A 22,496-nucleotide genomic window follows, 5' to 3' on the forward strand; every position below is an offset into this window, starting at 1 on the left:
TTCCCTGTGCTGTGTGACGAGGGGACGAACCCGCCGTTGATTGGTCGATTTACAAAAAGGGGGCGGGCTTAAAATAGCCCCCAGCACCCTCAATAGAGGCGTGCACTACAGAGGCCGCGTTCCAATATTCCCTAGTGCCTTGCATTCCGCCCCTTTACTAGGTTTGAATTTAGGCCTTTTCTCTAAAATAGAGCCCACTGTCAGCCACTGCCCAGCTTCAGCTTCATGGGTTTGGTTCCTCGGTTTAATCAGAGAGCGCTTTTCACACCTACATGTGAGAATAGACACCCTAAACACCCCTTAATAACGACGGGAATAGCAAAGATGACCGATACCGCTCAGGATCGCTGACTGACTGGGCCTCATTTGTGCCATCATACCTCCTCCCCACACAAACACACTCCAGTGCCTTTTGTAAATAATGTAAACATTCAGATTAGATGAGAGAGTGTGTATAATGTGTGTTTATGCATAGTATAAATGAATGTGTACATATTTAATATTTCTATTATTTCTACTTTTTTGTGTACCACCTTTACAAATGTGTGATAGGATGTAGTGGTGGTACTGGCCACTGAGATACCACACTATGTGGGAGACTGGGGTTCGACTCCCGGTCTGGGGAACTGGGGAACCCTGCGCTACAATAATAAGGGTCCCTGGGCAAGACTCCTAACACTACATTAGCCCTCCTGTGTAATGCGAGTCAGCTTGTAAGTCTCTCTGGATAAGAGAAACGTCTGAAAATGTATAAAATGTAGTTTTACTAAGGAGCAGAAACCTACATTTGTGGGTTATAGAGGTGGCCAAACCTCTCAGACGACAAACTATAGAGATTAGCTAAGCTGGTGTCAAGAGAACAGGATGTTTTATAGGGGGAAAACCTCACTGTTAAGACGTGCAGAGATCAATATGGTGTTAATGTCCAATTTTAGGTTAAATTTAATTGAATTAGATTAGCTATATAATTCACAGGGACTTAAAATTTCAGTCCAGTGCAACCATTTGGCATCATGATGCAAAACTGATCAGCATTTTTTACTTGTAGCCTAGTTTGTGATTTCTATTTATTATTAAAAATAGTGAGGGTTCCCTTTCCTGCAGTGCTTCCCAACCTGGGTGCTGCAGGACTCCTGCTCTGCCCTTCCTAAACGGGGCAAGGGCTAGTTACTAGAACACCAACGCGCTTATTGGGACGCGGCCTTCAGCCCCGCATCGCAATGTCGAGGCAGTTTTTCAAACTTTTCCTCGGAAACGTTCTTTAAGCTTGACTTTATTTCCCAGTATTTGAGGGAGAATAAGCAAAACGTCTTATTTCGTCCGAAACGTCACAAAAACGTCAGCAGAGGTCCTCGCGCGCAGCCTTAAAAGTGAGCAGCATAGCTGCGCTGGAAGTGAGAGAGGGGGAAGGGGTCGGAGTGTAAGCCAATCAGCGCCCTCCTTTCAGGGGCGTTACCGTGGCGTTCTGCTTACGCAGCGTCATTCGTTTGTTGTCTAAACCCCCCCCCCCAGCCCCCCACCCCGAGCTGCACGTTTTAACCCTTTTAACACCCCCTACTGACCCACTTGACCCTCCTGTGTAAGGAAGCCAAAGGCCAAAGGTCTGTATTTGTCCAGATGTCCAAATGTTTGTGGACACCCCTTCTAATCAATGCATACACACACACACAAACACACACACATAGTCCCCCTAGAGAAGCACTGGCAAAAGAACAGGACTCTCTGGAGCAGATACACATGAACATGAATGCCAGGCGTGGGCTATAGAGGGGTGTATATATAAAGCCCCCCAGCATTGAGGAGCTGTGGAGCAGTGGAAGAAGAGCTGTGCTCTCTGGAATGATGGTGGTGGTGGAGGTCCATCCAGTACTTTGGGGATGAGGTGGGGTAGAGATCTGATGATACCACAGCCTGACCTAGAGCAATGCTCTACTCTAAATCTAGTAGAACGCCGCCTTCTTCTCCGGACAGTAGATACAGTCACTCCAACTACTCTTTTAATAGAAACCAGGAATGAGCAGGCGTCCCAATACTTTTGTCCACATAATATACATTGTGGAATTGATTTATTATAGGAAACTATGAAGGTTTATGAACTTAATGGATACCAGCTGAATATTTTCAAGATATAAAACTTTATTAATAAATGTATTCTTTTATATCGCAGTAGATCTTAAGTGAATTAAGCTCAGGGAATTGTTGAAAGTTTTTGGACACAACAGCAGATCATATAAACAGAGGCCTGAGGCCTTTAATAAGAAATACTGTAAACATGTGGAAAAGCCCCCCGTCAGTCCTCCTCTCCACACTGCAGTTACCCAGATCCAAATGAATGACGACAAACATCTCGCCTGACATCACGCGCCGCGGCCATGCCAACTAGGTGATAGGCAGCGGCCAACCGAGCACTCAGATGAACCCTTACGACGTTAATAAGCGGACAGGTTGGACTCCTGACCTCCCCCATGTAAACATTAGCCCACATGCTCAGAAAAACAGGGTGTTTTCATTCATCAGTAGCACCCGACCCGAGCACGGACGAGAAGGCCTCGCTATCACGATATCAGCCTTACGCAAGGTCACGGCCCAGCCAGAGCACAGTGTCCTTTAGCTGGAGGAATGACCTCGTTCAGGCCTCTAAGACGCTATCAGTCCGTGTTTGAGTGAATGAGCTTGAATGAGTTTATGGATCACAGATACACTATACGGACAAAAGTATTGGGACACCTGCGACCTGCTCTTTCTGTGCTTCTTCCAAAATCCTGAGTACTTATATTTCAAATAAAAAAAGGAAAACATTGCTGTGAGGATTTGATTGCATTCTGCAACAAAAGCATTAGTGAGAACACAGTTCCACTGCTTCCACTGCTCCACATCTCAATGGTGGGGGGCTTTATTTATACCCCTCTATAGCCCACGTCTGGCTTTACTAGGCAGCATGGGTTTATCTGCTCCAGAGAGTCCTATTCTATTGGCAGTTACGGTTACTTCTCCACAGGGACTAGACAAGCTGTGTGTGTCAGCAGCAATGGGTGCAACCTAAAGTAGCTGAATGGATTCATTAGAAGGGGCGTCCACAAATATTTGGACTATAATCCCAGCCGATTAGATCAGATTTGTCTGCTTCAATGAAAACAACTGAAATGAATAATCAACTATAAACTATAAACCTGAGACTATAGACTTGGGAAGCTCGGTAATTCTGCTTCAGGAGAATAAAGAACACATGGATGCCTTCAAAATGTATTTAAGAAAGAGGGGAAAAAAAGATTACATTTCTTTTGTTGGTTAAGATAAACCCGCTGAACGGATGGAAGAGAGAAATCAACGCCATTTACTGAGAAACGACTGCCCGCCTTTCTGCTTTTATAGAAGTTTACAAAAACACAATAAATATGGAACGTTTTTTTTTTAACAATGATGATAAAACACACGGCGCAATTCAATCAGCCAGAATATCCATGACGTGAACGCTGTTGTAAAAAAATACAAAGTTCGGAAAGCCTCTCAGCCACCTGAGAACAGTCCATGTTGAACACCCCCCCCGAATCTGCTTGTTCTGCTCAGGAAAAGGACAAAAAGAAGAAGAGACATCCATCCAGCTCTCAGCAGTTTTTTGTACAGATATATTTACATATGGTTGGTAAATGGGAACAGTATCACAAAAAAACAAAAACAAAAAAAAAACGACCGAATCCCCTCTGGAAGGAGGGACGGCTGGAGGACGCTAGTCTAGAGCGATGATGTCATCGTCATCGTCTGCGGGCTGCTGGTCGAGGCGTTTGCGCTTGGATGCGGCCTCGCCCGTTTCTGCGTCCTGGAGCTTCCTCTTTAGGCTGCTGGTCTCAGTGGAAGCGTCGGCGGTGCTGGAGGACGGCTCTTCGTCAGAGTCCACGATGAGCAGGTCATCATCTTCGACCACAGCTAAGGACAGAATCAGAAGGGGGGGGGGGTTTAGGTTCCTTACATGCGATCAACTACATCATTATAAACCAAAGGGCTATTTTACATATAATTAATTAACTTGCATTAGGACTCAGTGCCATATCCCGTTATGGCAGATATACATACACACACATATATATAAATAAAATTAAATATCATTCCATAGAATTAGAATGCACTATATATGTCTTTTCAGCTACGTTATCACGATGTGCACATGCCCTTTAGTCACACTGCAGGATGTGCAATTTCACACATGCAAATTAAATCATAAAAAATTTAAAATGATGACAGATCTACCAGAGGCAGATTATATCTTCCCAATATCATTTATTTCACTCTGATCCTAGATACACAGAGGGCATTATTAATATCATGACGTTAGATCAGTGACTTCTGGAGGAATATAAAAACTTTGTTTTTTAATACCGCAAAAGTCAATTTTTTCTAATATTTACTAATATTTTATTATTGAATATTTTCCTAATACACCGATCTGATACGGGAGGATCGGATGTTGACCCAATACTAACAAAACACTGTTCTGCATCCCAGAAGAGTCCAAATTCCACAGATTACATGTATTTTTCACTAAATATCAGTGAATTCCAGATTTAACTAGCTGTCGCTTTTAAAACACACAGCTTTGTGGTTTCTGCCAAATTTCTTTCGTGAGAGACAGAAGACAGACTTGTCTGATACACAATAGTTTGCACTGTTCTAACTTTCCACGACAGATCAACCAGAGGCAGATTATATCTGCCCAATATAATTTCTTTATTTCGCACCGATACACTAGTACAGGGAGGAGCTGCTAGCTTCGCTCTGGTCTCACAGACTCCAAGGTCCAGAGCCCAGCCAGCAGTTCAGACAGCACGGTGTCGAGGTCCAGCACAGTTATTTAACTGAGTGATCATTAAGTTCATTCATATCTGTGTTCATTTGTTACAGTTAGCTCTATAAAGTTAGGAAAGTGATGGTTAAGCCAATCCTGATGCCTCAGGTCTCTCCCACATGGGGAGGTATATGGCTTATTAATTCAACAACGGTATCGGATCGCAAGGTGCATGTCTCTGTGTCGCATGGGAACAAAAAGAAAGTCGGATCGGTGCTTCCCTAATACTTACTGTTGGACAAATGATAAATAATAATAATAATAATAATAATAATAATAATAAATGTTCACTGCACAGATGGGTTAAAGCCAAATTCCAACTGTGTCCATCACTAATGGTGAACATAGAGGTCTTGTCTTGGATCAGAGTGTCCGACAAATGCTGTAAATGTTTGACTTCAGTCTTCTTCATGTAAGCGATTTATTTGTGCAATGCTTTAAGCAGTTTCAGACATCTGAGCAATATGCAAACGCTCTGAAGGAGGGGGTGGAGCTCCTGAAAAAGGGCTTCTTGCTCCAAAATAAGGCCACAATTAGCCCGTTCCACAAAGAACTACGGACCCCTTTTTGCACCGGACAGTACTGGTCTGATTGCAAATTTTTGTTCAAGTGCAACTAATTCAATAAATAAACAAATAAATAAATAAAAATAATACATTAATTAAACCAACACATAAAAAAAACAAACAAATTTGTGCAAAGGGAAGAGAAAAATAACATGAAAGGAAGACATTTAGACAGGTCACGATCAGTAGTTGAGATTTCAGACGTCTGCCTTCGACCAGACATCAAAAGCTACACAGGCTGATACGGCCCAGCAGAATCCACTGCAATAAAAGCTGAAGCGGTTGGAACTTTGGACCCTTCTTCACTACTAGTCTAGTCAAGTGGTTCCCAACCTTTGCCCTGTAGGACCCTCCGTCCTGCACATTTTAGTGTTCACCCTGCTCCCAACCCACCCGATCCATCTTATCGAGCCCTTCCAGATCTGAAGCGGCGTTTCTCAACCCTGGTCCTGGAGGCACCCTGCCCTGCATGTTTTAGCGTTTACCCAGTTGATACAGCTAATCGACTCATTATCAAGCCATTCCTGAGCTGAAGGTTGTGCGATAGAGCAGCATAAAACCATTAAAGCCTGCAGAGCTGGGAGGGTCCTCCAGGACCAGGTCAGGGAACCACTGTTCAGGTCCACCACCAGGTCTGGCGCAGCACCCTGACTACAATGCTTTAAAAGAGGGTAAGTGTGTGTGGGCTCTGTAACAGTGCTCCAAAGCTTTACCTTTAGATGAGGTAGAGGGCTGGGCGGAGTCTTTGTTGCCATTGGTGATGCTCTTCTCCTCCTCTGGTGCGTTCGAGGGTGGAGCTTTGTCAGGGGCGTCGCCCACGACCTCAAAATCCACATCCTTTGGAATCTCTTCACTGCAGACGCAGACAGAGAGGAAATAAATAAACAAATAAAAAAATGAATTAATTAATTAATTAACTAAACCGCTAATAAACACACAAACCTGGAGACACAGTGCCCTACCTGTGCAGCACGTTAACCAGGAGAGTGTAGTCCTGGAGGAAGTCGTCAGCTTGAAGGCGGCTGCCGTTCCGAATCCCAAAGTCGGACAAAAACTTGCCGTTGTTCGCTGCAAGACAAAAACCACAGATGTTTCACACACAGATTTACCTTTATCCTGCGCTCTGGGAGATGATTATCCAGTAAAAATAAATAAATAAATAATAAAATCTTACCCTGGAGAACTCTGCTACAAAATTGATATCTAACAGCTTAGACATATTAAATGTTCAGACATCAGACATGGCATTTCTTGCTCATGGGCTCCCTCTACAGGTGAGAAGTGTAATTTGCCGTTTAACCCCCCCTATAGGAGACACCGAGAGCTCCAGAAGCAGCTTGATCTGAAGGTGTAGCAGCATGTGGGCTGAGGTGGTAGAGTAACACTACAGGATTTTACACTAATATGACTCTATGGGTTCTGCAGAGTTACACAGCAGCAGTTCTGGAGAGAGGTTCTCCTCCTGCAGCTCCACCACCAAAGCTCTAACCATAGTGCAGTAGCAGCAGCAGCAGCGTTCCGGCCCGGAGTGGGAATGACGGAGACGCCCTGTTAGTTCTCCCCCTGTTCCAGTCAGTGGAGCGTCAGTGAAGTATTTTCACTTTATTATTTTTGTATTTTTCTAATTTTACATTCATTTTCTACCCAATTTGAAAGGCCAATTGCCCAAATCCCGTCCACAGGAACTTCCCCCATCACTAGCAATGCCCTCAACACTAGGAGGGCGAAGACTAGCGACACATCACATGTGCCCAGCAAAGCCAGTTGTGCTCTCTCTGACTTCGGCTGCTGATGGCGAGCAGCCTGACCCGGGATTCTTAACCAGCGCTGCCTCAGTCCGCTGGACCCCTCAGAGCCCCTGAAGCTGCTGTTTTAAGGGTAAAAACAGAGGAACTCGTGAGGAACTGAGGTCTCACCTTCTGTCTCTCCTTCCTCTGAGGAGATGAGGATAGTACCCTTTCCATCTTCTATCTGCACATCCGGCGCCACCATGCCGAACTTCTCCTTCAATATCTGACAACAAAACAGATAGAGGGGTTAATAGTCCTGATAACACACCAGTACTGTACTACTGAATGAAGGAGGTTGCATTAATCAATATTAATTATTGTAAATAACTGCAGAAATCTCTGGGTTAAAGGTATAGTAAGCAATCTCTACAGTACCCAGCTGCATGTCTGATTCATACAGATTAGTGAATGTTTGAAAGCAAGTATACATGGGGTAAAAAGACATGCACACACACCTCATTCGTAAGGGTCATGCTAAACTCAGGTCAGATATTAATATTCAATAAATAAAGAGCAAAATATAGCCAGTTCATTTTTCATTCCAGTAAAAGAGAACATTCTTACTTGCACAGCTGCACTGGTTGCGTACCTTATCCTGTAGGGTCTGTACAATGGTTTTGTGCACGTTGAGTTTGACCGTTACTTCAGGTTTGCTGGCGCAGACGTAGCAGTTGGGATTAGGCCGGTCGAGGGCGCACGGGACCAGCAGCTTCTTCCTGGGGTTCGGCTGCTTATTCAGGAAAATCTGGGAAGATAAAATGAAGAATATTAGTCAATTTAATTAGGTTTACTTAAAATATTTAGGACCTTTTTTTAAGCCATTCCATCTAAAGCCACTATACTCGTCAGCTTTGGTTCGCTGAAAACGAACCCTGGTGTGACGGCTGTTAGAGTAAGAGTCAACGCTGCCTTTCCAAATCTGGTATGCACCAGACAAGCAAACCGAGACCGTCTGAGCAGGTGGGTCGCGGTCTGCTTCTAAAGTAGTTATGGGCTCTAAATGGACGTTGAGCACGGTGAGGGGTTGTGGGCTGTGTCCAAACCACACACAACGCAGTAGTGCTAGACGATATGACCTCAAATCACTGCGAGAGAGAGAGAGAGAGAGAGAGAGAGAGAGAGAGAGAGAGAGGAGAGAGAGAGAGAGAGAGAGAGAGAGAGAGAGAGAGAGAGAGAGAGAGAGAGAGAGAGAGAGATAGATTCTGCTTCTTCATGTACAAACTCAGTCCCCAAAGTGCTGGGGGGCTGTAAGCTCAACATTGCTCAACGCTGGACCAGCTCGGAGCTGCATTACTGCCAACAACTGGCCGATCTGGACTGGAGGAGTTTGTGGAACAGGAGATTACGAGTGTAAACAGCCAATCAAATTGGATCAAATCAGCCGACGTCCCGCCTCCAAAGTCCCGAAAGTCAATTTGACGAGCAAGCTCTCACTCCTCGCGGGCCCCATGTTTGTGTATGCACAGCAGAAATGCTCCCTGTGAGGCTGTTTTTCCACTGACAGACACTGCGCTGTGCGCTCACGGAGAAGAAACGCTCTCTCGTGGGGACGGATTTTCACTTGTGGATACTTTTCTGTGCTGTCGAATCCTGGACATACTGCTGCTTTTATATGCAGAGGTTTCCAGGCTATTAAACACCACAGAGCAGCTCAGTGTCGCACGGCATGCGGCTTCACAGTCAGGACAACTGAACACTTCTCAGGCCCTAAATCTGTAAAAGACTTTTAGACAAATATGGACTAATGATTTGGAGTGCAGGAAGTCCCGAGCCCTAGGCTAGAATCCCTGATTTACAAACTTGCAAGAGCTACAGGTGTGTAACTGGACCTTTACTGTGCGTTTCTCTCACCGTACGGCACTGCTGGAAGTCAGAGTTCAGCACTTTCAGCCCCTCGAGCACGATCAGGCCGGCAATGACCGCATTAGTGGTGGCGATCGCAGGGATAATGTTTCCAGCCATGGCTGAAGGAGGGAGCAGCACATGTACACAGACACACAAACACACAGATGCACATTGAGCATCAATTAAAACTCACTCCCTAACAGAGCTGGGTGATATGGAAAATAATTATCACGATATTTAAAGACATTTATCACAATATTTTGCCATGTACACAAAATGCACCAAAATGCAAAGCCACCAAATATTCTCCCATACTGAGTACCGTAGATTTCACTTAAATACGCTTCACTCCACGGAATTAAATAAGACTGAGTACTCTTTGTAATGAAACATGCAGTTTTTAAGCAGTGATAATATCCACGATACACATAAAAGCATATTGTCTCTAATTAATAATAATAACAACAACATTAATAAACCCCAAATCAGGTTCAGTATTTAAAAATCCATTTAAAACCATAAAAGCTGTGTTTTGCTTTCACTAACAGAGGCAAAACACACTATATTAAGCCTCCACCCAAACATATTATTTTTCTAAATTACATTCATAATATTAAAATATATTTCTGCATAATATATATATTATAAAAACACACACACACACACACACATACAAGACATAACAGTGACATCAAATGACCTAAATAATATCAATAGAACATAGATACAACATTTAGTCTGTGATTACGTATCATATATTGTGATAATATTGTGTATCGTCACAATGTCTTTAAATATTATATTATTATAAATATTATTATATATATACACACACCATATCGCACAGCCCTTGTATAAAATATATTTGTAAAGTTTAGCAAACCATATACACTTCTAAACAACAGAAATAATGTTAGAATAGGTAAAACTAATAAAAAAAATAAAATAATTGAATAAAAAAAATAAAATAAAATAAAAAAAAAGCAACTATGAACAATACACAGGGAAAACAGCTACGGCTGGTCCACTGTACAGCCTGTAATAAGACTGTCCCCCATTCCTCACTCTTAAACAGTCCTGAGGTCAGGCTTCAGTCTGGCTACCTGAGAAATCCTGCTTTTGTAAAGCGTCCCTGTGGCCCAATGAACCATTTAAATCAGTAAATATTAACTCACTGTTAAATATTATCAAAAGAGAGAGCTGCAACACACACACACACACACAGACACACACACACTCACATTTGACGTCAAAGCGGCTTTTCATGTTCATGCTGAAGATGTGCATGCGTAGGTTAGCAGCTGCGGTCACAAAGTCCATAGCTGGAGCATCATCCTGGCAACCCAGAGACAGAGGGAGAAAGAGAAAGCAAGAGATACAGAATTAAAAACAAACAAACAGATAAATAAATAATCAATAATGATTCACAGTGATCGGTTTGACCGTTTTCTATCCTGTGATTGGTCAGACTGCACACAGTAAGAGGCAGAAGGAAGCCACGCCGCCACCTTGTGGTTCGTAAGCCACAAGATCCCAGATTAGTTTTGAATATTGGTTTAAAATAATGAGTTCTGTAAAATTAATTAACTAAGCAGCTCATTAGTGATAGAAGTCACATGACTTCTCTAATTATTGTAAGGTAAAACAACAATTTTATAATGATAGAACTTATACAATATGACATTTTATTAATTGTTAAAATGCATAGAACAGAGCTTTTATTATTAATTAATAAATCACACTTTTAAAATGAGCTGGTTTTGTAAATGAGGTCACATAAGCCGCAGTATATCACTCCGGGCCTTATGAGTTAGGACAAAGTGCTGTAAGAAAGTTTCCACATCTTTTAAAGGGTCTGTGACACCCATGGGCCCTAATGGGTTATATGAAGACTAGGTCTATAGACTTTATCAGTGATCATCAACCTTCTGACTACTGATCTACACTCCTCCAGACTTCTGTTCCAACCTGCCTCTCACCTGCTGTCCCTCTGTCACCTAACACTAGTGCATCCCACCGTACCATGGTAAATTTTGTTATCATGGTACACAATATGCTTTTATAAGTGTATTGATAATATAGTCAGTGCTTACACTGTACTCAGTCTTATTTACTTCAAAGGGGTGCAGCATAATTTGAGTAAAAATCACAGTACTCAGTATGGGAGAGTATTTGGATAGCTGTTTTAAAAACTTTTACACGGTTGGTGCATTTTACTAGTCTACATGAAATATCTCGTAAAATAGGTCTTTAAATATCGCAATTTAATTTTTTGTTTTGTTCAGGAGAGAAAATGCATCATGATGCGATACACCACGCTCATATTGCCCACCTGTACCTGTAAAACATGCAGACTTTACATCTGGAGCTTACCTTGTCCCAGACGAGTTCGGCTCCATCCCCTTTGTCTGCCAGCTGGGCTCGGAGCGTCTCCACACTGTGCTGGAACAGCTGGGAATATCCGCCCACACTGAGCACATGCTGATCCTTCAGCCCAGTCCCAGACCCCTCATCCTGAGGGTTTACTAAAAATCACACAAGCAGACGGACAGAGATGAGCAAACCGGTAGGCACTACCGTTCATTCCTTAAATCTGAATGAATGGATGATTACTTTAGGAAGCATCTATTAAGCCTCACACCAGCAGTGATAAAAGCCTTTATATAATAATAATATAATAATAAATAAATAAATAATTTAACAATAATAAATTAGTAAATAAACAAATAATTGCGTTTAGGTAATGAGATCAGCTCTGGATAAATGGCAATTATGCACATTTTAGTGGTTTCCTGCTCCAACACCCTACCCTCTCCTCAAGAAAGGCTTGTTAATTCGCTACATCAGGTGTGGAGGAAGTATAGTAACCCTAAAACATACTAGGACCAGCGTTAGGAATGCTGGCTGGAAGAACCAGGTAACAAGGTGTTCTCTGTCTCTACAGCCAGTGGTCTGTTAAACAGGAGCAATAGTCCACCTGTATACAGGACATTCACACACTCTAGGTTGTAAAATAAGGTGGATGGGGGTTTGCTTTTCCTCCTTCCCAGTCTTAGTCTATTTTTGGTCTTAAATCTGGACTAAAACTAAGTTTTAGTTTCAGCACTACTGTTTCACCGTTTTCCTTTCGAACACCAACACAAGCAGAAGTGAGATGAGCCGAGATGAGTGATTCCGGTCTGCTTTAAAGCCCAAATTGGGAGACACTGGTTTACCGTACCGAGAATACAGGATACAGAACGTGCCTGTGCATTGTTTACGTTCTCTAAAGTAGCTACAGCTAAACTAGCTCTGTGGGAGCAAAGCATGGTCAGTCTGGAGGGCTCTGAGGACAGCTAAACGGGTCACAGATTTGACAGAACTGCTCACCAAGCTGCTGCATTTCGGACCAGTCCAGCGGCACTGGGGCTTTCCTCTTCTTCCAAAGTTTATCCATAGTCAACAGATACATGATGTCATCTTTAAAGAGCTGCAACAGAACAGGCATAATCCTCCTTATAGCCGTACTCTTCAACAAGGCAACAAGCCAAAAAAATAAATAAATAAATAAGAATAATATATATTTATATTATATATATATAATGAAATAAAAATTACAAAAGGCCACACGTCTCACCTTGTTGAAGAGTTTGACAGGGTCGTAGCCCGTGGAGCGAGCCCAGTCTTTGGTAGAAACACGTTTGATATCTCCATCCTGATCCGAGGCTGTAGCTCGCGCTGCTGTCTCTTCAGGGTTCCCTAAAACACAGGAACACAAATCAAGTCCCACAGTTCTCCAAGTCACTTTACAAAACTGAAGAAAATAAAGGCTTACATGAAGGTCAGAGCTGGATTAGTTTAATTTTAGTAATTAACCACACAAACTGCTAACAGACGCACCCTTGTGGTATTGTGGTGTCGGTGCGCCCGGTGGTCTACAGCTGACATGAAAACACAGGAGCTCTCAATTCAGGCAAATTCAGAATAAATACTTCATTTCACTCACATGCAGCCTCGGGGTCAGCCGTGTCCGGAGACACCTCCTGATCCGCATCCTCCTCTCCGAAGAGCTGACTGAAATTACAGCACGACAATATATTAGGCACATGGGAAATGGAAATGAAACTCTAAAAAGAGCTGATCCTGCTTTTGTTGGAGTAACTGTCTCTACTGTTCAGAGAAGAAGAGGCTTTCTACTAGATTTTGGAGGAGGAGCATTGCGGTGAGGATTTGATTGCATTCAGTGACAAGAGCGTTGTTAGTGAGGTCAGGATGTTGGATGATGATGATCACCACCCCACCTCATCATCCCCAACTCATCCCAAAAATACTGGATGGAGCTCCACCACCATCCATCATTCCAGAGAACACAGTTCTTCCACTGCTCCACAGCTCCTCAATACCCCTCTACTAGCCCACGCCTGGCATTATTAGGCAGCATGGTGCCAATAGGTTCATAATGTTGATCTGCTCCAGAGAGGAACCTCAGTCAACGTTTTATAATATCCAAGCTGATGATCTTGGACGTCTTCTAAAATCTTGCTTTTCCAACATATTTAAAATTCCTATTAAAAGAAAATCCCCCACCTAACAGGCGACATTCAGACACTGCACTGTAACAAGCTTTCAGTGCTCTATACAGACAATCTATACACAGCTAAAACAAACATACAGGGGACATACAGTCATAGATTAGGGCTCGACATGCTAACAGCATGCTGCTGGATTTAATAAAGCATCAAATATTTCTTAAAAAAAATAAAAAAATAATCCACAGCTAGCATCTTAAAACCTACTTGAAGAGGTATTTGGCCCACACGATGCAGTGGATGGGTTCAGATGGGGTGTTGCGGATAGTGCACCCAGGGAAGGTCTTCTGTGTGGGTTTGGGTTGGCACTCGTAGCACTCTGTTGCGCCCTGTGGGCGAAAAAAAACCCAACAAGTCTTCTATAATTCCCAAGTTTCAAACGTGCATTTGTGACCTTTGGCCCAAATGGAAATAAGCTAGATTTGACTCTGGTGTTATGTATATTAATGGGCTCAGAGTAAATAAACACAAGCTGAACTAAATGCAATAGCTAGTACCCTAGTGCAACTACTGTTCAATTATAAAGTGTATTATTGCCCGTTGGAACCGACTATCTATTTGGTATTTTATATATATATATATATATACACACACACACACACATAAAAAGATATTAGTGATATTTGGCAGATTCTTATAGGAAACAGAACCCTTTATAAACGGTAGGCTATTTGAAAAGGTACTCAACTTGTAGGTGTATTTAGTCTGGACCCATTATTATGCATAATATGGCAAACTAGCTTATTTCCAAAATCTATATAATATCAATTTCTGTTTATTACAGACAATTTTACCAGCCAAAACGTATAACAATAAAAAAATGCAGTCCTGTAAATGCATGAATCCTTAATAAAAGCATAGGTGTGCCTCACCTTCTTGATCACCGTGACCTGGCCGAGGTATCCTGCTGTACCGCTCTCGATTAGAGGAATATCGGCAGCCAAACACATCCTGTTGACATGATTCCGGGCCGCTGGGGAGGAAAACACAAGCAGCAATAAGTTTTATCTAATAAAGAAAACAAACAAGCTAACACACCACACAGAGAAGCACGGTTCTGAAACTGGTAAAGACGCAAACCTCTGTTATCCAGCGCGTTCATGACCAGCTGGAAATTCCTGAAGAATTCCACATTGTAGTCTGGACTACAAGGGAGAGAAATTCCATTTAGCTCAATAAAATTAGGGTTCTGACCTACACTGGAAGTCTTTTAGGACAGACAAATATACACCAACAGCCATAACATTAGCACCACCTGCCTAATACTGAGCAGATCCTTTAAGTCCTGTAAGCTGTGAGGTGGGCGGCACCCCCATAAGCATCAAAGAGCCATAGGCGCCAATGACCCTAATCGCCGGCTCACTGGTTGTCCTTCCTTGGAGCACCGCCTGATGTTTTGGAGGTGCTCGGGACCCAGTCGTCTAGCCGTCTAGCCGAGAACTGACTGTTCACTTGCTGCCCAATATATCCACCCCCTGACAGGTGCCAGAAAATCACTTCCTCCGTCAGTGGTGCTAATGTTATGGCTGATTGGCGTAAGCGGCGTATACGTACTTCATGATGCTGTCATGGTAGGCTGTTATATTGGCAGAAGGACAGAAGCGCAGAACACTTTCTTTGGCAACCTGAAACAGAACCAACATTGCTCCACAGTCTCAACACACAAACCCAAACCTCTACTGAACGACACCTCGGCAGGTCAGGAGAGCCGTACCTGCGCTTTGGACTTGCCCACATGCTTCTTCTGGAAGAGGAACTGCCTGTTGAGGTTGCTGACGTCAATCGTGTCCAGGTCGATCTATATAGGCAGACAGAAAACAGAGAGAAACACAGACAGAGCGTTTAGATATCTCACTGGGGTTCCTGCTCTCAGGAACCAAGACTCAATGATAAACCCCCCCCAAAAGCGCGGATCAGTACCACTGAAGGGAACCACGACTCTAAAGGAGAAACTCCCAGGTCAGTGGTTCTACCACATGTTCTCATTTTGAGTCTTGGTTCTTCTCAGTGGTTCTTCCTCATGTTCTTTAAGAGGTTTTTCTTTGGGTCTTGCCTCCAATCAGTGGTTCCTCACTGCACTTTTACAAACCAACACTCAAAAGGAGAAACTCAGTCACAGTGGTTCTACCTCACACCCTTTAAGAGTTTCACCTTCTAGGTCTTGCTTCCACAGTGGTTCTAACCCCTGCTCTCAAGAACCAAGACTCAATGATAACCCCCCCGGAAGCGCGGATCAGTACCACTAAGAGGAACCAAGACTCTCCAAGGAATCCAAGAAACTCCCATGCCAGTGGTTCTACCTAATGTTCTCAGGCAGTTTCTCCTTTTGAGTCTCGGTTCTTGCCCATGTTCTTTAAGAGCTTTTTCTTTGGGTCTTGCCTCTCATCAGTGGTTCTTCCTCCTGCTCTCAGGAACCAAGACTCAATGATAAACTCCTCCCCCACCAAGAGCATGGATCAGTACCACTGAGAGGAACCAAGACTCTAAAGAAGAAACTCCCATGCCAGTGGTTCTACCTAATGTTCTCAAACAGTTTCTCATTTCGAGTCTTGGTTCTACCTCATGTTCTTTAAGAGCTTTTTCTTTGGGTCTCACCTCTCATCAGTGGTTCTACCTCATGTCCCCCTCCCCCCCCCCCCAAAGACCATGGATCAGTACCACTGAGAGGAACCAAGACTCTGAAGAAGAAACTCTTGGTCAGTGGTTCTACTGTTCTCAAACAGTTTCTCATTTCGAGTCTTGGTTCTACCTCATGTTCTTTAAGAGCTTTTTCTTTGGGTCTCACCTCTCATGCCCCCCCCCTGGATCAAGACCATGGATCAAGACCATGGATCAGTACCACTGAGAGGAACCAAGACTCTGAAGAAGAAACTCTCGGTCAGAGTTTCTACCTAATGTTCTCAAACAGTTTCTCATTTCGAGTCTTGGTTCTTCTCAGTGGTTCTACCTCATGTTCTTTAAGAGCTTTGGGTCTTGCCTCCCATCAGTGGTTCTACCTCATGTTCTTTAAGAGCTTTGGGTCTTGCCTCCCATCAGTGGTTCTTCCTCATGCTCTTAGGAACCAAGACTCAATGATAACCCCCCCCAAGAGCATGGATCAGTACCACTGAGAGGAACCAAGACTCTGAAGAAGAAACTCTCGGTCAGTGGTTCTACCTCATGTTCTCAAACAGGGGTTCCTCTTTCACACTATAATCCTGTACAGAAGCTTTGTTTGGGGCCATGCTGTAAAACTGACAGACGTGCGCACAACGTCACTGGAGTAAACCTGTGAAGAACGTCATCACAACCTGTGGACTTCATCACCACATCTGTGTTTTTTTTTTTTTTTTTCTCCCCCCAAACACAAAAATCACCGGCACAAAACCATGTAAACAAACACGGCGTGCATAAACAAACAAACAAACAAAAAAACATTAAAAAAAATAAACCTCCTATTTTTAATAAGTAAGAGCCTCGACTCCCCGTCTGAGCATCCAGCAGCAGCAGCAGCAGCAGCAGCAGCTAGCCAACAACAGGGCGGATATCCCCTCAACAGAGGCTTTAGGAGCCTATTTCTATCCTCTTTACTAAATCATTTCATAGCAGCCCCGATTTACAGTCTTATTTCGGCCTTTAAAAGTGTTTAAGGCATGTATTGAGCTCACTACAGCAGTTTTAGCCTAGCTTAGCTTAGCCTAGCCTAGTTAATTTAACACAAAGCATGGCGCCAGAACAGAGAGCCGCACATTCAACACAGCACGACCTTAATTAAATTAAAATAATTATAACTCCAGCAGCCGCTTATTTTTAATGAACTGCAGTGGCTTAAAAATGCTGGCAGTTAGTTTGGCAGACATCTGCTTTGAGCTTAAACTGGGAGAAATGAGCCCAGGCCCTGAGCACAAAGGGGCAGCAGAGGAACCGCTCCGCTCCGCTCTCTCACCACTTCAATGTTTTTGAAGCCGGTCAGGACGAGGTTTTTCAGCAGTTCGCAGCCGATTCCTCCAGCTCCGACCACCAGAACCTTGCAGGACGACACCGAGTCAGCGAGCTCTTTTTGGAGAGGTCCTTCTAGCTGCACCATGGTTCAGGTTTAAGCGGTTGGACACGCAGGTCTCGGCCGGTAGATCCACACACATACACAGTCAGCCCGCCGCTGTTAGCGAAGAACGAGTCGCCAGAGACTCGTTTAGTTGAACCGGTTCTTTTTAGCGAATCAATGGAACAGATTCAGATTCAGCCAAAATGTGCTTTTTTTCTTTTATATTATTATTGAAACAACTAAAATAACACTCATGTATTTATCCATTTTTACTTGTGGCGGTAGTGCGTCAAAATCTCAAAATATTCATTCTAAACTTGATTTATTAACTCTCGATTCCGAGTCAAAAAGTGAGTAGACTCATGAGGATTGAGCCTTGGCTTAACTTGTGAATCAGTGATCCCCCTTAAGTTGTGCAAATCACCACCACCACTTCTCCCTACTATTATTATTATTAATATTATTAATATTATTATTATTATTAGTAGTAGTAGTATAAAATGTTTAATACAATTTATTAATTAAATAAAATAATATTAATTATTTATGTAATAATTGTGCAAACAATAAACAACAACAATACACAGGGGTCATTTTAGGGCATTGACAGTTGGAGAAAAAATGAATACAGTGTAATATCACTATATTTTGTGTTCAGAAACAGTGTTTAGGGCAGTATAATGATGCCGCAGGTAGTCTGTGATGCACACAGGTGCCTGGACCTACTGGACCTGTGGGTTCGAGTCTTGCTTTGGCTTCTGTCTGTGGTTTCTGTCTTTCCTCCCACTCCCCAAAAACATGCCAGTAGTTGGATTGGCTAAATTGTGTGTGTGGTACCCTGCAGTGGACTGATGGCTTTCCAAATACGCTCCCAGTGATCCCAGGTAGGCTCTGGACCCACCGTGCACCTGTGTAGGACAGGTGGATGAGAAGATAATTTTTTAATAAATAATGTAAAAATAAATAAAGAGTATTTTTAAAGTATTGATAGAATCTGTGATCTTGCTCCTCAAGTTTAGAGTAACTTCTTTACTCTTCAAAACTAATGGATCAATAAAACGCACTCCTGTCTCCATCCAGAAGATGCCAGTGTTTCTCTCTGCAGAGACTCTAACATTTATAGCATTTAGCTGACGCTCTTATTCAGAGCTACTAACGAAGTTACCCGTATCAGCAGGTGCGGGTATCCAGAGTCCTGCCCAAGGGCCGGGAATCAAGATTTCCTGACCAAACAAAACAAGTCTATTTAGACCAATCAGCCATAACATTAGTACCACCTACCTGCCTACCATTGAGTAGGCCGCCCATGTGCCGCTACAACAGATCTGACTCAATTCCAGGCATGGACACCACCAAGTCCTCTGAAAGTGTCCTGCTGTGCACCAAGACTAACGTTAGCAGCAGATCCTGTGTTTTGTGAGGTGGGCGGGGCCTCAATGAGCATCACTGAGCCTTGGGCGCCTATGGCCCTGTCGTCGGTTCACCGGTTGTCCTTCCTTGGAGCACTTTTGGTAGGTACTGACCACTGCATACCAGGAGGGCACACTCCACAAGACCTGCCTGCTGATGTTCTGGAGATGTTCTGATGACCCAGTCATTGTCTATCTAGAACATCCCAGTCTGGTTCTTGTCAAAGATGTGGCTCAGACTCTTAAGCTTGTCCATTTTTCCTGCTTCAGCACCTTCATCACCTTCAAAAACTGACCGTTTACTCACTGACTAATATGCCTAATATTGGCAGGAGTCGCTGGAAGCAGATCATCAGTGTTAGTCACTTCAGCTGAAAGTGGTTTTAATATGATGGCTGATTGGTGTATATCAGTAGTTTGTGGTTTTATAGAGTGAATAATAAATGTCAGTACTCACTATCTGATCTGGAACATCTATTAGTTTTGTAGCTTTTGATGTGGTTTTGGGTTTGAAAGTAGTAGTAAATGAACTGAGCAGTCCAGCTTTATCTTTTCTGTCCTGTGGGGGGCGTCATTACCACAGCAGCCCGGATATAGTAGCCCACCATTGATTAAACAACCCCCCCACCCCCCCAGGTTAGAACTGCCCAAGGTTCAACTAATAAACTACCAAATTCTCGTGCACCCCTTACTTTGAACGCTACTGCTATAGTCTAAGAATACATGATATTGACAAAAGTATTGGGACACCTACTCATCATTCCTTGTTTCTTCTGAATTCAAGGGTATTAAAAAAGCTGGAGTAACCGTCTCTACTGTCCAGGGACGAAGAAGGCTTTCTGCTAGATTTTGGAGTAGAGCATTGCTGTGAGGATTTGATTGCATTATGCGACAAGAGTGTTATTAGTGAGGTCAGGATGTTGGATGATGATCATCATCCCCAACTCTTAATCCCATCCAAAAGTACTGGATGGAGCTCCACCACCATCACTCCAGAGAACACCGTTCTTCCACTGCTCCACAGCTCCTCAATGCTGGGGGGCTTTATAATACCCCTCTACCAGCCCATGCCTGGCATTATTAGGCAACATGTGGACATACAGTGCTCTTACATTTCAGATCATTTAAGCGATATTTGCCTTGTCTGTGTGGAACAGCCTGTTGCAGAACCTCACCACAGTTCTTTGTGTGGTTGGGGTAAAGGGCGTAAACCTCACATCTTTCTGTTCTCACAAGCTGATCTGATCTGCTTCTGCCCTCAAAGGTTTTCACTGTCATGTAATTTAGCCCAGCCCGAGTGAACCCTTGAACTAGCACCTGAAGTCCACCTCAGGACTACGTGCGCGCTTTTGGATGTTCTGAACATTGCTCTGTGGTTCACTGGAAACTGCCTTCTCAGTACAGTACTTCCTTTTAACATGTCTGCAGTATAATCAAGTCATCTGAGTTACGGTTATTATTAGAAGCTGTCAGATCTAATCAGTCCAGCTGCATGTTGCACAGCGACGGCTGTGGCATGCGCCTCTGCAGGCCGGAGCGAGCCCACTTCCCTCGCTGCTCTGTGGGTGAGGGTTGATGTACTTTCGCTCGAGGACGCTCAGAATGCTGCACGGCGATGTCTCAGCTAGCAGAGGACGTTAAAGGAGTGTTCAGCAATTTTTTTTAAGGTCAGCTCGTAACGTTAGAAGTCGTGATGGTTTGCACGTTCTTTTAATGTTCCTATAGTTAGCTCTCAAAAACGAACAGACCTGAAGGAACGTTCTCCAAATTAAAAATGCAATAAATAAAATACAGTACAATAAAAACACTCCTGAGTAACATTTAATGAATGTGTCACCAGATATTATCAGGCATTATCATAGACAGAGGCTGACCACCAGATGTTGTCGTGGAGGCTTTATGGTTATGGAGGAAACCCAGCTGAAGATTTCAGGGAGCAATTATCTATGAACGTTTCATGAACTTCTTGTGCTCAGTGATTTCACAGAGGTCTATCAGATTACCCAACAACAGTGTGATGAAGGGGGTCATGTTTACACTATTAAAACTCTTAAAGGGGCTATGCAATAGAAGAACCATTTTTGGCTTCAAACCACCCCTGACGGAGCAAGGCCAGCTGTGCTCCCTCTGACTCTCCGAGGCTCTCTCAGGGGTGGGTTGATTGCCCATCCTCTCTGCAGCACTTTTAGTGAGATGTTGGTCAGCACAGGCATCTGTTAGCTGTTATATCGATGCTTTGGATGCTAATAGTCTAAAAGTACACATTGACAAAAGTATTGGGACACCTGCTTTTTCATTGTTTTGACTGAAATCAAGAGTTTATCCTGCTTTTGTTGGAGTAATTGTCTCTAGTGTGGCTGGCAGGGGAGGAGGCCTATGCTTGTCTTCACCTTCCTAGTGTTGGGGGCATTGCTAGTGATCAGGGGAGTTCACATAAACATGGCTTGGCTAACTGGCCTTCCAAATTGGGTAAAAAACGTTGGGTAAAATTATAAATAAATAAATTTACACTGATAATAAAAAAAGTTGAACACTATAAGGACCATTCATACACTATAAAGAACATTCTGCTAACTAAGTACTTTTGCTGCCTAATATCTCCACCCCATTGACAGGAACCATTGGAACCTGAATAATCAGGTTTTTCATTTCAGCTGACAGTGGTTTTAATGTTATGGCGGATTGCTGTGTGTCAGTAATTTGTGGTATTATTATATTGTGGTAAATTCTCATTTCTCACTATCTGGGGCATGTATTAGTTTTGTGGCCAGGGTCATGGGCACCCAAGCCTCACTGATGCTCATGGAGGCTCCGCCCACCTCACAACTTACAGGACTTCTTAAAGGATCTGCTGCTGACGTTAGTCTCGGTGCCAGACACCACAGCAGGACGCCTTCTTGTGGACTTCATGCTTATTTAGTTTTAATGTTAGGACAGAAAAGTGCAACTTCAACATGACACCTCCTGAGGTCATGTGATGATCTAACAATCAGATAAATCAGTAGCAGTATGACAGAGGGCCTCGCTTGTGACCTCCGTACGGCTGCTATCTTACACGCAGCCTGTTTGTCTGATGCAGCCTCACGTGTGGGCGTCGACTCAGCAGGTGTCATTTTGCTGTCTTTCCACACAGCGTTCAGTCAGATTAGTAGTGACGGTAATGCCAGCAGAACTGATGACTCTGGGTAACAGTTTGTGTGGGTAGCATTCAGTCGCATCCACTGCTGACACACTAACACCAGGCGTGGGCTATAGAGGGGTATAGAGCCCCCCCAGCATTGAGGAGCTGTGGAGCAGTGGAAGAGCTGTGTTCTCTGGAATGATGGTGGAGGTGGAGCTCCATCCAGTACTTTTGGGTGCAACTTTTTGTTGCTGAATGCAATCCATCAAATCCTCACAGCAATCCTTCTGCTCCAAAATCTAGTAGAAAGTCTTCTTCTCTGGACAGTAGAGA

General features: G+C 43.5%; 1 protein-coding gene across 1 annotated transcript; it reads right to left on the reverse strand.

The window, feature by feature from the left end:
* Positions 1-3,333: 3,333 nt before the first annotated feature.
* uba2 (ubiquitin-like modifier activating enzyme 2) lies at positions 3,334-17,735 on the reverse strand. The gene is made up of 17 exons (XM_072663172.1): positions 17,535-17,735; positions 15,324-15,407; positions 15,164-15,234; positions 14,690-14,754; positions 14,482-14,582; positions 13,817-13,938; positions 13,027-13,094; positions 12,658-12,779; positions 12,411-12,510; positions 11,415-11,566; positions 10,283-10,376; positions 9,048-9,160; positions 7,786-7,941; positions 7,323-7,419; positions 6,369-6,474; positions 6,120-6,259; positions 3,334-3,924 (listed from the first exon to the last, which is right to left on the reverse strand). The coding sequence occupies exons 1-17, from the start codon at positions 17,673-17,675 to the stop codon at positions 3,728-3,730; spliced, it is 1,929 nt and encodes a 642-aa protein (XP_072519273.1). The 5' UTR covers positions 17,676-17,735; the 3' UTR covers positions 3,334-3,727.
* Positions 17,736-22,496: the final 4,761 nt, after the last annotated feature.

The sequence above is a fragment of the Salminus brasiliensis genome, chromosome 19, assembly GCF_030463535.1.
Source record: "Salminus brasiliensis chromosome 19, fSalBra1.hap2, whole genome shotgun sequence".
Classification (NCBI taxonomy): domain Eukaryota; kingdom Metazoa; phylum Chordata; class Actinopteri; order Characiformes; family Bryconidae; genus Salminus; species Salminus brasiliensis.

Excerpts from the sequence above, each read along its gene's own strand:
- uba2 (XM_072663172.1), bottom strand. The coding sequence starts at position 17,675 with ATGGTGCAGCTAGAAGGACCTCTCCAAAAAGAGCTCGCTGACTCGGTG. Across the intron at positions 15,235-15,323 it reads TGGGCAAGTCCAAAGCGCAG|GTTGCCAAAGAAAGTGTTCT; the intron begins GTACGGCTCTCC and ends GTTCTGTTTCAG. Across the intron at positions 12,780-13,026 it reads GGCTGACCCCGAGGCTGCAT|GGAACCCTGAAGAGACAGCA; the intron begins GTGAGTGAAATG and ends CCTGTGTTTTAG.